Here is a 12,170-nt window from a genome sequence, read left to right as displayed (position 1 = left end):
AGTAAATCCCTTCGGGTTGATCTGCTTGGATTTTCCCGTGCATGTAGCGGTCACCTAGTGATCGTGAACCACATTAAAAAATATGCAAGAATCAAGAGTACATTTCATATTTATGAAGATCAAACCTAGTTACGCATTTCAACTAATATGACAATGTCAATTGTAACCTTGATGACAGTGATCTAAATATCAGTGATGTTGTAACAATGTCTCTTTGATAATGATGATGTGACAGTGCCACACTAACAGTGGTAAGTAACATTGCCTATATGACAGAGATGTGTGGTTGTGATAGTGATGCGTGGAATCTAGTATGATCTTGGATTGGCCGTAGGTGGCCTAATGTGATTTATGATGAAAGACTTATGTCTCATGATATTCTACTATTCATCTTAGCTAAACATTTGATGAATATCTAATAGAAGAAGAATTTGGTTGGGTTTTCCCCCTTGTGGGGTTTTACCCTGGTCTCTGACCTAAATTATAGTGTTTTTATTTGTGCATGTTTTCCTTTTGTTGTTATGTTACTATTCCATTGCATTGTTGACGTTATTGTTCTCTCTACATAATTACTAATGATGATATGATGTAATGGGGTGAATGTAATGTGTGAATGATGAAAAAAATTGAAAATGCAATTATCGACAGCAAAGAACAATCAAGCCCTAAAAATTAACATTCCCGGCGTAAATATTTGTTTCTTGTTTGGTTGTCTATTTATGATCCTACTGGCATTTTGTTTCCATTGTTGAGATCTTGTGTGTAACTTGTTAAATTATCGTATGTTCTATGCTTAGAGCGGTTTACTTATTTTCTTCTTATTAGCCATAGATTAGCAATCACATATACATAAAGTAAAGTGTAGATAGAACATTAAACGATCAATAGAAAACAATCCAAGACAAGAGACACAAGATGTGGCGGCTAGCCAGGGACAAACCCCAATGCGGGCAAACCCTTTGATCAAATCTTCTTTTATCTTCAATAGTTCAACAAAGAGAAATAGTACAAAATCAGAATTCTGCAATTTTATATCAGCAGCAGCAAACCCTAAATCAGCAAAGTCAAACTTGGTCAAATGAGTTGAAATTGACCTCCAATATACTTGGTCAATTTCCAAGCAACTAGCCCTCGAACAACCTGAAGAAACAACCTTTGAACAGCCCCAAAAACACAGTCAAACTGTTGTTGACTGAAGTCAACCTGCTGCCCAAAACTAGGGCAGTCAACGGTAGTCAAACCTGTGGACGGATTGCCTCGATTTTTGTGCCAAAATCTGCGGCCTGCCTAGGAGAGGCAGTGACACCAAAACCGCACCCTTGATGAGTCAACACTTGGTCAACGCAGGTCAAAGAGACCTTCAGCAACTTTTGCATCCTCCTTTCAGCGTCCTCCTTCTTCCCACGTGTGAGCTACTCCTTGCATAACCCAAAGCTAAGGAGAAAGAGAGAAGAATGAGTGAGATGAGATGATGAGAAAATGAATCAACCTCTCTTGTATTTATATGATTCACTGGGCATGTGTGCCACACATTTAACTGTTGGCCGACCTTGAAAATTTGTTAAGTAAATACAAATAAATTCATATCTCCATAAATAATTGTCAAAATCGGATGATCTTTAGATCAATCCTACACCTCTCGACAAGAGGAATCTAGGAAAAATATCAGTTGCCATAAATGAGGTGAACCACATGGAGTTTGGCCCTAGTTGCCAATTTTAACACTCCCTCTCAACTAGGGAGAACTCCATCTGCAATCCGTCTAACCGTCGCTACCATCCCAGCCATCAAATGCACTGCCCTGCACTGCTTGGCCCTACTCTGCTCGAACTATGAAGAAGAAGAAATGATCGAGGATGTATCATACTAGCCTCCACTGACTCGAAGTCAATCTCAGAGTGTGTCATACCACTCTCACTGATCCCAGATCAGTATCATTGATCCCAGATCAATGGAGGTCATCCTAGCATAGGGAGTACGGTAGATACAACGATGCGTCCATCGATAGTACTACTAATGGTCCCTAACCCCATTTCCCTACTCATTGATCAGATGAGAGGTACTTCCCATGAGTCCCAGACTGCATGGGTAGGATGCCTCAACAGGAGAACTAATCATCCTGTCCACAGGAGAACGAATCATCCTATCCAACAGTCGCCAGTGGCCACAAGAGAACTAATCATCCTGGCCCACAGGAGAACTAATCATCCTGTTCCATAGTTGCCACGGAGAACTAATCATCCTGGCCCACAGGAGAACTAATCATCCTGTCCTACAGTCGCCACGGGGTGTCACAGGGGAAGGTTGAACCTTTCACCCTGTACATAGTGCACCACCAGGGGATGGTGAGTCGCCCTGTGGTCGCATGTCGCTCCAAGAAGTACCCCACGCCCCCCTGGAGCTCCCAAAGCTCAATACATCATACTCGACCCTCATAAGAGGGTCTCTAAACGACACCAAGTCGTTCTCGGAAAGTCAAGAATTTGACCTTTCCCAGGGGCTTCGTCAAAATGTCGGCGACCTATTCATCTGTACCGATATGTTGGAGGCTCCAACTTGGAGCCTTATTGCTCCCCGCTGCACCATATCCCGAATATAGTGGTACCTAATATCGATATGCTTGTAGCGATCATGAAATACGGGATTCTCTGATAAACGAATCCTGCTCTGGTTGTCACACAAGATCATGATGGTATCCAATGTAAATCCAAACAGCTCACTGAAGAGCTTTCGCAACCAGACCGCCTCACAAGAGGCCATACTAGCAGCAATATACTCTGCCTCGACAGTGCTCAAAGCCACTGACTTCTGCTTCCTCCTCATCCAGGATATTGAGGTAGATCCCAAAGAGAAACAGCACCCGGAAGTGCTCTTTCGGTCCACCACACTGCTTGCCCAATCAGCATCGGTATATCCATGTAGTCTCACATCTCTGGGAGTGTATCTCAACCCATGATTGATTGTGCCACGAAGATATCTCAACAGATTCTTGGCACCAATCCAATGTGAGTGGTGAGGCTCAACCATATGTTAACTCAACGTGTTGACTGCAAAACATATATCCGGACAAGAGTTCACCAAGAACATCAATGCTCCGATGAGTTGACGATACTCGATAGCATTTCGTAAAACGGGTCCGGCAGCACTACCACTTAACTTCTTGAAGTCAAGCTCCATCGGGGTAGTCACGGGCTTGCAATCCACCATACCGAATCTCTCCAATATCTTCACCACATATTTTCCTTGAGATAGGAAAATCTCCCCTAGCTTCTGCCAGACTTCTAGTCCTAGGAAATAGTGCATCAGTCCTAGGTCCTTCATCTCAAATTCAGAAGCCAACTCCCTCTTACATTTGTGAATGAGAGGGTCTGCACCTGTTAGAAAGAGGTTGTCAACGTACAGCACCAGTATGAGAGGATTGTCATCTTCAACCTTAAAGTAAAGGTTAGGATCGGCTTCACTCCTAGTGAATCCCAGCTTCATCAAGTAGCTATCGATCCTCTCATACCACGCTCGAGGTGCTTGCTTCAACCCATAAAGGGCCTTCTTCAACCTACACACATGAGATTCTCGATCATGAATCTCAAATCCTTCGGGTTGCTCCACATAGACCTCCTCTTTGATTGAACCATGCAAGAACGCAGTCTTGACATCCATCTGATGTAGGTTCCATCCTTGCAAAGCAGCAAGGGCTATGATCGAGTGGATGGTGGTATATCAGACAACAGGTGCAAATATCTCGTTATATTTTATACCTTCCTTCTGAGAGAAGCCACGAGCGACAAAACGAGCCTTATACTTTTCCGCACTTCCATCAACTGCATGCTTTATCTTGTAAAGCCATTTCGAAGTGACAACTGCTTTGTCCTAGGGTCTGGGGACCACATCCCAGACATCGTTTTTCATGATGGACTCATATTCCTCAGTCATAGCATCCTTCCATACTTGATGCTTGACAGCTTTTACGAATGACGAAGGCTCATTTTGGATGATCGTGCTCATGATGGTCAAGTATCCTTGATACCTGGTCGGCTTCTTACTTTCCCGGAAGGTTCCCCTAGGTGTAATGTGCCCTTCAGCATCATCAAGTGTCCCCCTAAGCCATGAAGGCCTCTTCCTAGAAGAGGAAGGCTCTTGTGGAGGGGGATCAATAGGATCCATAGGTTCTTCCACATCGGGCATCGTCTCATCTTCCTTTTCCTTTGGTTCCCTGGTGTCAGCTTCTTTAGATCCCCTTTGAGTAGGAAGATTGTCAACTTTGCTAAGAGCCATATCTTCGTCAAAGGTGACATCATGGCTAATCTCGATTTCCCTTTGACCAGCCACATAGATTCTATAGGCCTTAGTATTTTTGCTATAGCCCACGAAGATTACTTTCTTTCCAGATGCACCCAATTTATTCCTCTTCTCCTTCGGCACATGAAAATATACCGGACTTCCATTCTAAAATGAGATACGTCAGGTTTCTTACCAGTGAACATCTCTTCGGGAGTCTTGGAACCCAATGCTTGATGAGGGCGTGGGTTTTGCACATATACGGTGGTATTTGCAGCTTCGACCCATAGAAACTTCGGGAGTCTTTGATCGTGAAGCATACCACGAACAGCTTCCACAATCGTACGATTCTTCCTTTCCGCCACAGCATTCTTCTCAAGAGTATATGGTGTTGTAGTCTCCCTCTTAATGCCATCCTCTTTGCAAAAGTCATGGAACTCATTGGATTCATACTCAGTCCCATTATCAGTCCTTAAGATTTCAATCTTCTTTTCGGTTTGATTCTCGATCAAGGCTTTGAAGTGACAAAACCAAGTGAACACTTCATCCTTCTTTTTCAAGAAGTATATCCAAGTCTTGCGAGAATAATCATTTGTAAAAGTGAGGTAATATAAATATCCTCCCGAAAAGTTCACAGGCATCATACCAGATATGTCTGAGTGAACCAACTGCAATATATCGGAGGTCTTGCTTTGGCTTGAGGGGAATCGTCCCCTTTTGAGCTTTCCTTTGGCACATCCAGGACATACACCTTCTTGCTCTACTCGGAACTCAAGCATCCCTGTCACCATTTGTCTTACATTGGGTAGAGCTTTATAATGAAGGTGAGCAAACCTCCGATGCCATAGTTCGGACTGAAGTGATGTGCCACAAGACATGACATCCAGCGGACTTCCTCCGACCTGATATAATGAATCGACTCGAAACCCAAGAGTGAAAGCTTCCTTAAAATTCTTTTTCCATACACGTACCTTGCCATCGATGAAGGTTACCTTGTAGCCTTTGTCCTCCACTGCCGAAACGAACACCAGATTCTTTTTGAGATCGGGTACATATAGGACTTCTTGCAAATGAATTGTATTACCCTGATTCAATTGAAGAGTGACATTCCCTGTGCCTTTCACGGGATATTTTGCGTTGTCCCAAAGAACAATTTCCAGGTTGGTCTCCTTTTCTATCAGATTGGAGAGAGCTTCTTTGTAACCAGTGAAGTGCCTTCAGGCACCACTATCAATAAGCCAATTTCCCAGCGAATCTGGGGGAGCAATAGTAGAGAGGGCCGTTGGTAGACAATATTCATCTTGCTTATTGTTAACAACATTAGATTCATACCTGGAGTTTCTTGCCTTCTTGAAGGGTTGTCATCTAGGAGGGGTACTCGAACTCTCGGTTCTAGGAGGGGTGGTGGGTGCAAGAGAGCTCATGCAACTCAAACGATGGTCGTTGTAACTTGTGACGCCTCGGACCCACAGGGATTGCAGCACTGCTACTTGGAAAACTGTCGAGGCCTAATCCAATCCTTGGTGGACCAGTAGATGCAGCAAAACGAATCAATCAAGAAAAGCACGACGAGCTGATGGCAACATTGGATCGCATGCATTACTTCCAGTGCCAGGTCAGGGAGTGAGTGGTGGTAGTCTGGCGGGGACAAAACCATCTAGTGGAGAAAGTGGAAAAGCTAGAGAATTGGATGGCACACTTCAAAGGGCACATTCAGTGCAACTTCCATCCTCCACCTCCTCCAGGAACTGCTCCAGATAACCCAGCTTCTATCACCTCAGACGATTAGTATGTCCTCTGGTTTTCTTTATGTTTTGTTTGTCTATTGGAGCCTATGACCCTCTCGTTTGTGGACATTGTTATTGGCATCTCTTTTGTATTTTTGCTACCTTCTGCAGACTTTAATCAACAAACCTGGTCGGGGTGAAACCACATGTTTTTTGAAGTATCAAATGTATATCTTTTTTTGAATGAATAGAATGTTGACTTACAACAAAATATATATATATAGCTACTGGCCCATGTAGAGCAGTTCAATTGACAATCTCCATGTTATATAGTATGATGTAAACTTCAGCCCGTTCAAATCCTCGAGCAAAAATAATAATAATGATACATTGCTAATGCAGATTCCAAACTGAAAATCGCCATCGAATAGGTGCCCTGAGCGACCGCCACTGGAAATTATTTCTCCATACATGTTACATAGCCTACCGCGAATTCCATATTGACAAGCATCATCGATTCCGACTTAACAACCAATAGATAAATGTATGTGTTGTGGTACAAATCACTTTGCTTCTCACCTTTAATATTTGGTAATATGAATAAAATGCTGACATTTGTCTCAGGATTTCATTATCTCTTACATTGCAAAAAATGGAAGAACGGAATTGTCTAAAAAGGAATAGAAAGGCCAACTGGGTTTTACTTACAGCTCCATGTTCGTCGCCGGCGATAGTGTGAGCGACGATTAAGCCATGAAAGGAGCGAGGTCCAGGCCTGAGTCCCGCCACCACCATGTCGTCCATTGCTACCCTTGCGCCTCTCGCGTCTCCATTTCTGGCACATTGCATTAATTCCTCCAAGAAAACAAATCTCAAGTTAGCTTCCTTTTCTGCAGCTCTCTTCTTCCTCGGGCTTTTGACAGCGACCCCATTTGTGGACTGATTTGCAGTGCCCAAGGTGGAGGCCGCCCTGAGGCTGTAACGCCATTTCTTTCTCCCTTCGGCCCATGGGTTTGAACTGAAATAATGGCAAGTTTTTGACGTGCCGAAGTGAGAAAGCCGTGGAGGGACTGGTTTCCATGCCACAAACTCTGGCATGGTTTTGAATGCGGACGCCATTGAAGAGACCCAAAGCTCCTGAGGCAGGCAACCAGGGGCTCCTCTGCATAAGCTTCTCCGTTCCAGTGACCAGTTTATATACTCAATGTATATTTGTAACATACATGGATTTTTATGTAGCTGGCTTTAGTGGACAGGCAGGCAGGAACTTCTCTGCATAAGCTTATCTGTTCCAGTGGACACATAAATACTCGATGTAAACATGTAGCCTCCCTTAATTTTTATATAGTGGGCTTTCTGTTAGGAATAACACATATCATTCGAAGTATTAATGTCAACCCATATAGAAAAGTGTCGATGGTTAGGCGATTAAGGATTGAAATTAAGATTGTTTAAGTTTGTTTTTTAATCACGGTGAATATTCTTTATTTTTTATTTGTTGCGGACGAATTTTTAATCAATGTGAATATTCTTTATTTTTATTTATTAGCGTCCATTTTTTAATCTATGTGAATATTTTTATTTTTTAATGTTATTTTATAAAAGTATTTTAATGTTTTTATAATGGTATTATAATAAAAATTGAGGAGTACTTCCCAATCAAATTTAAGATAGATTTATTTTCATTTATTTTATTATTCTAAATTAAAATGATAATGGCATTTATCATTTTTTAACTTAACAAAATTTAAAACACAAATAAAAAGATAAAATTAAATATTTTTGAAATATTACTTTTATCATGAATTAACATATTTAATTCAAAACGCACTTGCAGAGTGTAAAAGAGCAAAAATTAAGAAGTTTGAAACAAATTGTTTTCTGGTTAATGTTTGGTTTGACGAAGAATGCAAAAAGGCAAGGAGAATGTGGAAAGAGTCAAACAAGGATAACATAGAGTTCAAAGCTTACAAGAAGATATTAAGAAAGAAAAAGGTTGGTTTCATGGTTTCAAGGAGGGAAGAACTAATCTTCCTTGGGAAAAATAATCCCAAATTATTTTGGAAGGAGCTTCAACCGAGAAAGATGCAAACTGAAAATGGTATTACAACTTCTAAATGGTTTGACTATGCAAGACAACTCTATGCGCAGGATCCCAAGGTTGACCCTCCCCCCTTGGTCAACATTGATACTAAACTTTTCACGATGCAAGAGCTAGAGATGGATATTAAGAAGTTGGGTGTTGGAAAAGCAAAAGACTTAGTTGAACTCCTAGCAGAGTATCTAAAGTGTGGCTCAAAGATTCTTGCACCTCACATTACAAAAAAATTCAACAACATCATACAATAGGGGTTCCCCACAGATTGGACAACTAGTATGCCAATACTTCTTTTCAAGAGTGGTGACGTCAATATTCCCTCCAATTATATGACCATAATGATAAACCCCTTGTTTGCAAAGTTATTTGGAAGCATGCTAGAAAATAAATTAGTAAGTGGGCACAAGAAAGAGATAAATGTGTTAAAGGGCAAGCAGGTTTTAGACCTAAACATTCCACAATTGGTCAATGTATAACTTTAAGGCACATCATTGAAAATGTTTGGGAGAAAAAGGAAGAAGTATTTTGTTGCTTTGTTGATTTCAGAAAAGCGTTTGACACGGTTCCTAGGATAAGCTTTGGCACATAATGGAGGAACTCGGGGTTCCTAAACATTTGAGAGCAGTTGTGCTTATGTTGTGTGAAGAGGTGAAAGTCAAAATTGGAACTTCAGCAAGCATTTCTGGAAGTTTTAGAAGCGATATTAGGGTCAAGCAAGGTTGCCCATTGTCTCCTACCCTTTTTTGTTTATATATCGACAAGCTTGAGGAGTGGTTAAATTCGCAAGTGGGTGATGGTATCCATTTGGGCAAGTTTGTTATAAGGTTTCTTTTGTATGCAGATGACCTTATTCTAATTGTTAAATTTGCTCTTGGTTTGCAAGAGCACTTACTATCCCTTGAGCATTTTGTAGAAGGCTGGGGATGCAAGTCAATATTAGCAAAACGAAAGTAGTGGTTTTCTCTAAAAAAATAAAACATAACCAGCATAAGTTCTACTTTGAAGGCAGCATTTTGGAAGAAGTTGTGGATTACAAATACCTCGGAATTGACTTCAATAAAAATCTAAGTTTAGAGGAAGCATGATGTGTTGGCACGATCTTAGCGGGGATAGTCATCATCCTTCTTCTCTACGTTGACGATATTGTTCTTCTCGCAAGGTGCCCATCTGATCTTGATAAGCAACTTATACTACTTAAGGATTTCTGTTCTACCATGGGTATGATTGTTAACACTGACAAAACAAAAGTTATGATTATCAAATCCAAGAAGGACACTTACGCTAATTTTATGTATGACAATAGTAACCTGGAGGAAGTGTCTTCCTACAAGTACCTAGGAATTGATATTCATCACAAGCTCAACTGGAACTATAGCATTGAGAAAAGGATTAATAGGGGATGGAAAGCATATTTTGGTCTTGAAAATAATTGTAAAACGGCAAACCTCGTAATGTGGGATAGAAAGAAGTTCCTCTTTGAAACTTTAGTCACTCCGGTTATCTTATATGGATGTGAGGTTTGGGGTTGTAGCATCTCTAGAGAATCCTGGAGAAAGATTGAGCAAATCCAAAAGCATTTTATAGTGTATAACCTCAAAATTAAAAGCAACACACCCTATCCTATTCTCCTTATAGAAGTGGGTCTTTCCCATATCGAGAGCCTAGCTATGACTAGGCTTCTGTTGTGCAAGCACAAACTCAATAACATAGGAGACCATAGACTTCCTCAGCTAGCTATAAATTCCAGCCAAAACCACCTAAGGCTCAAACGAGGTTGGTATAAAGACACCAGGGCCTGGTTAAACCATTGGGAGATCAACGAAAATGTTGCATTGCAAAACATTAATAACATTAAAAATGTTGTTACTTCTAAGTTCAAAGAAAAAATGTGGTGTGAGAAATATTTAACAGCTAAAAGAAAATTAAGATATTATAAGGAAGTCATCAACCCCACCCTAGAATATCAAAAGTATCTCTTTGTTTTAACTAGCTCAAAGAAGAAAATTAATATAGCCAAGATTAGAACGAACTCTCATGAGCTCCATATTGAAATGGGTCGTTGGGCAGTTCCTAAAATACCCTGGATGGAAAGGTTCTGCCATCTTTGTGAGAATACGAACATCGAGGATGAAAATCACTTCCTCTTAGAGTGCCCCGCGTACAACCACATTAGATCTCAGTTTCAAAATCTTTGTTACAATACTGACCTTCCTAGCCTTTTACGTTGTCAAAATTACAATGAGCTCGGGAGGCTTCTCTCCAAGCTTTTTTAGCATAGGAATAAAATCTTAAATCAAACTAAATAATTCGTTTCTTTAGGTCTGATAGACCAAAATTTGGTCTCAGTGGATGTTAACCATCATTAGAAAGAAAGAAAAGAACTTTGGGGGGTTGGAAAGCATTTTATGCTTTTCAAAATAGGTGTAGAGAGACAGAATTATGGAACTAGAAAACCATTCAAACTCTTTTTAGGCTTCTAGTGATTCTGGCGATTTTCTATGGTTGTGAACTGTGGACCAACAGTACATCTGACATGCAGTGGAAACAAATTGAGAAAATTCAGAAGAGTTTGATTACAAACAAATTCAAAATTAAAAGTGTAGTTCATTATGCTATCTTGTTAAGTGAAACAGGAGTTGCTCCTATTGAAACAATTGCTATGGCGCGAGTCATAAGGTATTTTAAAAAAATTGAGCAAATGGAAGAGGGCAGATGACCTAAGGTTGTCTCTAATGACATATTATGCAAAAGAAAGAAGACTTGGATGCAACAAAATAACAAATGGTTTAGTAAATGGGGTATTTGCTTGAACACGTGTCCCATAAACAGTAAAGAGATAAAAGCTTTTTTATGGATAAGTTCCACAAGCGTACTTCGGATAAGGAGCTAGGGAGAAAGAAAAAAATACTATATTGAAGTGTTTAATCCCACTCATAATCATCAACAAAAAGCGTACATAAAGGCCAATATTTATTGGAGAGCCAAAATTCGTATTGCTTAGTTAATGACTAATTCTCATCAACTTCATTGTGAAACAGGGCGCTAGAAAATGTCAAAAGAAGTGTGTAAGGAAATAGTATGTATTTTTTGTTCTTCCGGAAAAGTGGAAACATAAAAGCATTTCATTTTAGAATGTGAGGCCTTCAAGGACAACAGGGAAAGTTATGCAGATATTTTGGCAGCTAACTCTTGGGATAATATATTTAGCGAGGGGTTTGTTGAGAAGTTGGGAGCGTTTATTGTGAGGCTTCACAGGAAAATGGTTGAATACATCAAACATATGAAGAAGCAATATGTCTCATAGCCTATCTTTAGCCTCATGGACGTTAAAATAATTGCCTTTCTTTCTTTCTATATATATATATATATATATTTTAAATATAACAAAAATAAAAATATCATCATGGTTTTGAATATTCCAAATAAAAGTATTTACGATTTTTTTAAATATCTTTTTAGATAGTAAAATATGGGATGACCATGTGGTTGGTACAATGGGATGTTATCCCCTCCACTCGATTTCAAAACCCATAGGGGGACATATAAGGCTCAAGGAGTAGGCTCCCCCACCCTTGTGGAGTCTCAGCTCTTGCTAAGTCAAATTCCCAGTATATCTAACTTACGGGCTTTTAGATATTAGGTTTGATCTTGGGCCTCGCCTAGATTACTTCAACGAGTTACTAATTCACCATGGTAAATAAATAAATAAAATTAATAGTATATATAAACTTTTGAATAATTGGGAAGGTTGAAGAAATCGTAGTTACAATTATTATACATGGTCTATTCCAAGGCACTGTTATCACTCCAGGAAACTCTCCTAGGTTGCAGCTCGGAGATGCCTGGTAACATATAATCTTCAATATTGTTCTCTGAACTATTGGAATAAATGATGGTTTGGATCAAGCTAGATAACCATTTCAACTATGTTTTTACTCAAGACATGCATGAACACCCTCAGCTTACAAGGCTTTAGACCACTAATGCTTAATAGTTTGTAGATTCAATGAATGGATGGAGAATACTGACCATACCGACAGATGCATATATAAACACATATGAATGGCTAG

At 40.0% G+C, this 12,170-nt stretch overlaps 1 protein-coding gene across 5 annotated transcripts in view; it reads right to left on the bottom strand.

Annotated features, from left to right (window-relative positions):
* PTAC3 (plastid transcriptionally active 3) overlaps nt 1-7,361 on the bottom strand; it is a 461,439-nt gene extending 454,078 nt beyond the window's left edge. For 3 of the 5 annotated variants that reach the window (XM_089383741.1, XM_089383742.1, XM_089383743.1), the window contains exon 1: nt 6,711-7,361. In XM_089383741.1, coding sequence (XP_089239867.1) covers nt 6,711-7,223 — 513 coding nt within the window. In that variant the 5' untranslated portion in view covers nt 7,224-7,361. The remainder of the gene's footprint in view (nt 1-6,710) is intronic. The other 2 variants (XM_089383739.1, XM_089383740.1) reach the window with 1 other exon arrangement.
* Nucleotides 7,362-12,170: the final 4,809 nt, after the last annotated feature.

The sequence above is a fragment of the Pinus tabuliformis genome, chromosome Q (assembly GCF_031772625.1).
Source record: "Pinus tabuliformis cultivar Carrire ecotype Pingquan chromosome Q, CPIR1, whole genome shotgun sequence".
NCBI lineage: Eukaryota > Viridiplantae > Streptophyta > Pinopsida > Pinales > Pinaceae > Pinus > Pinus tabuliformis.
Note: the sequence above shows the minus strand (reverse complement) of the source record. Positions and strands in the feature narration are given on the sequence as shown.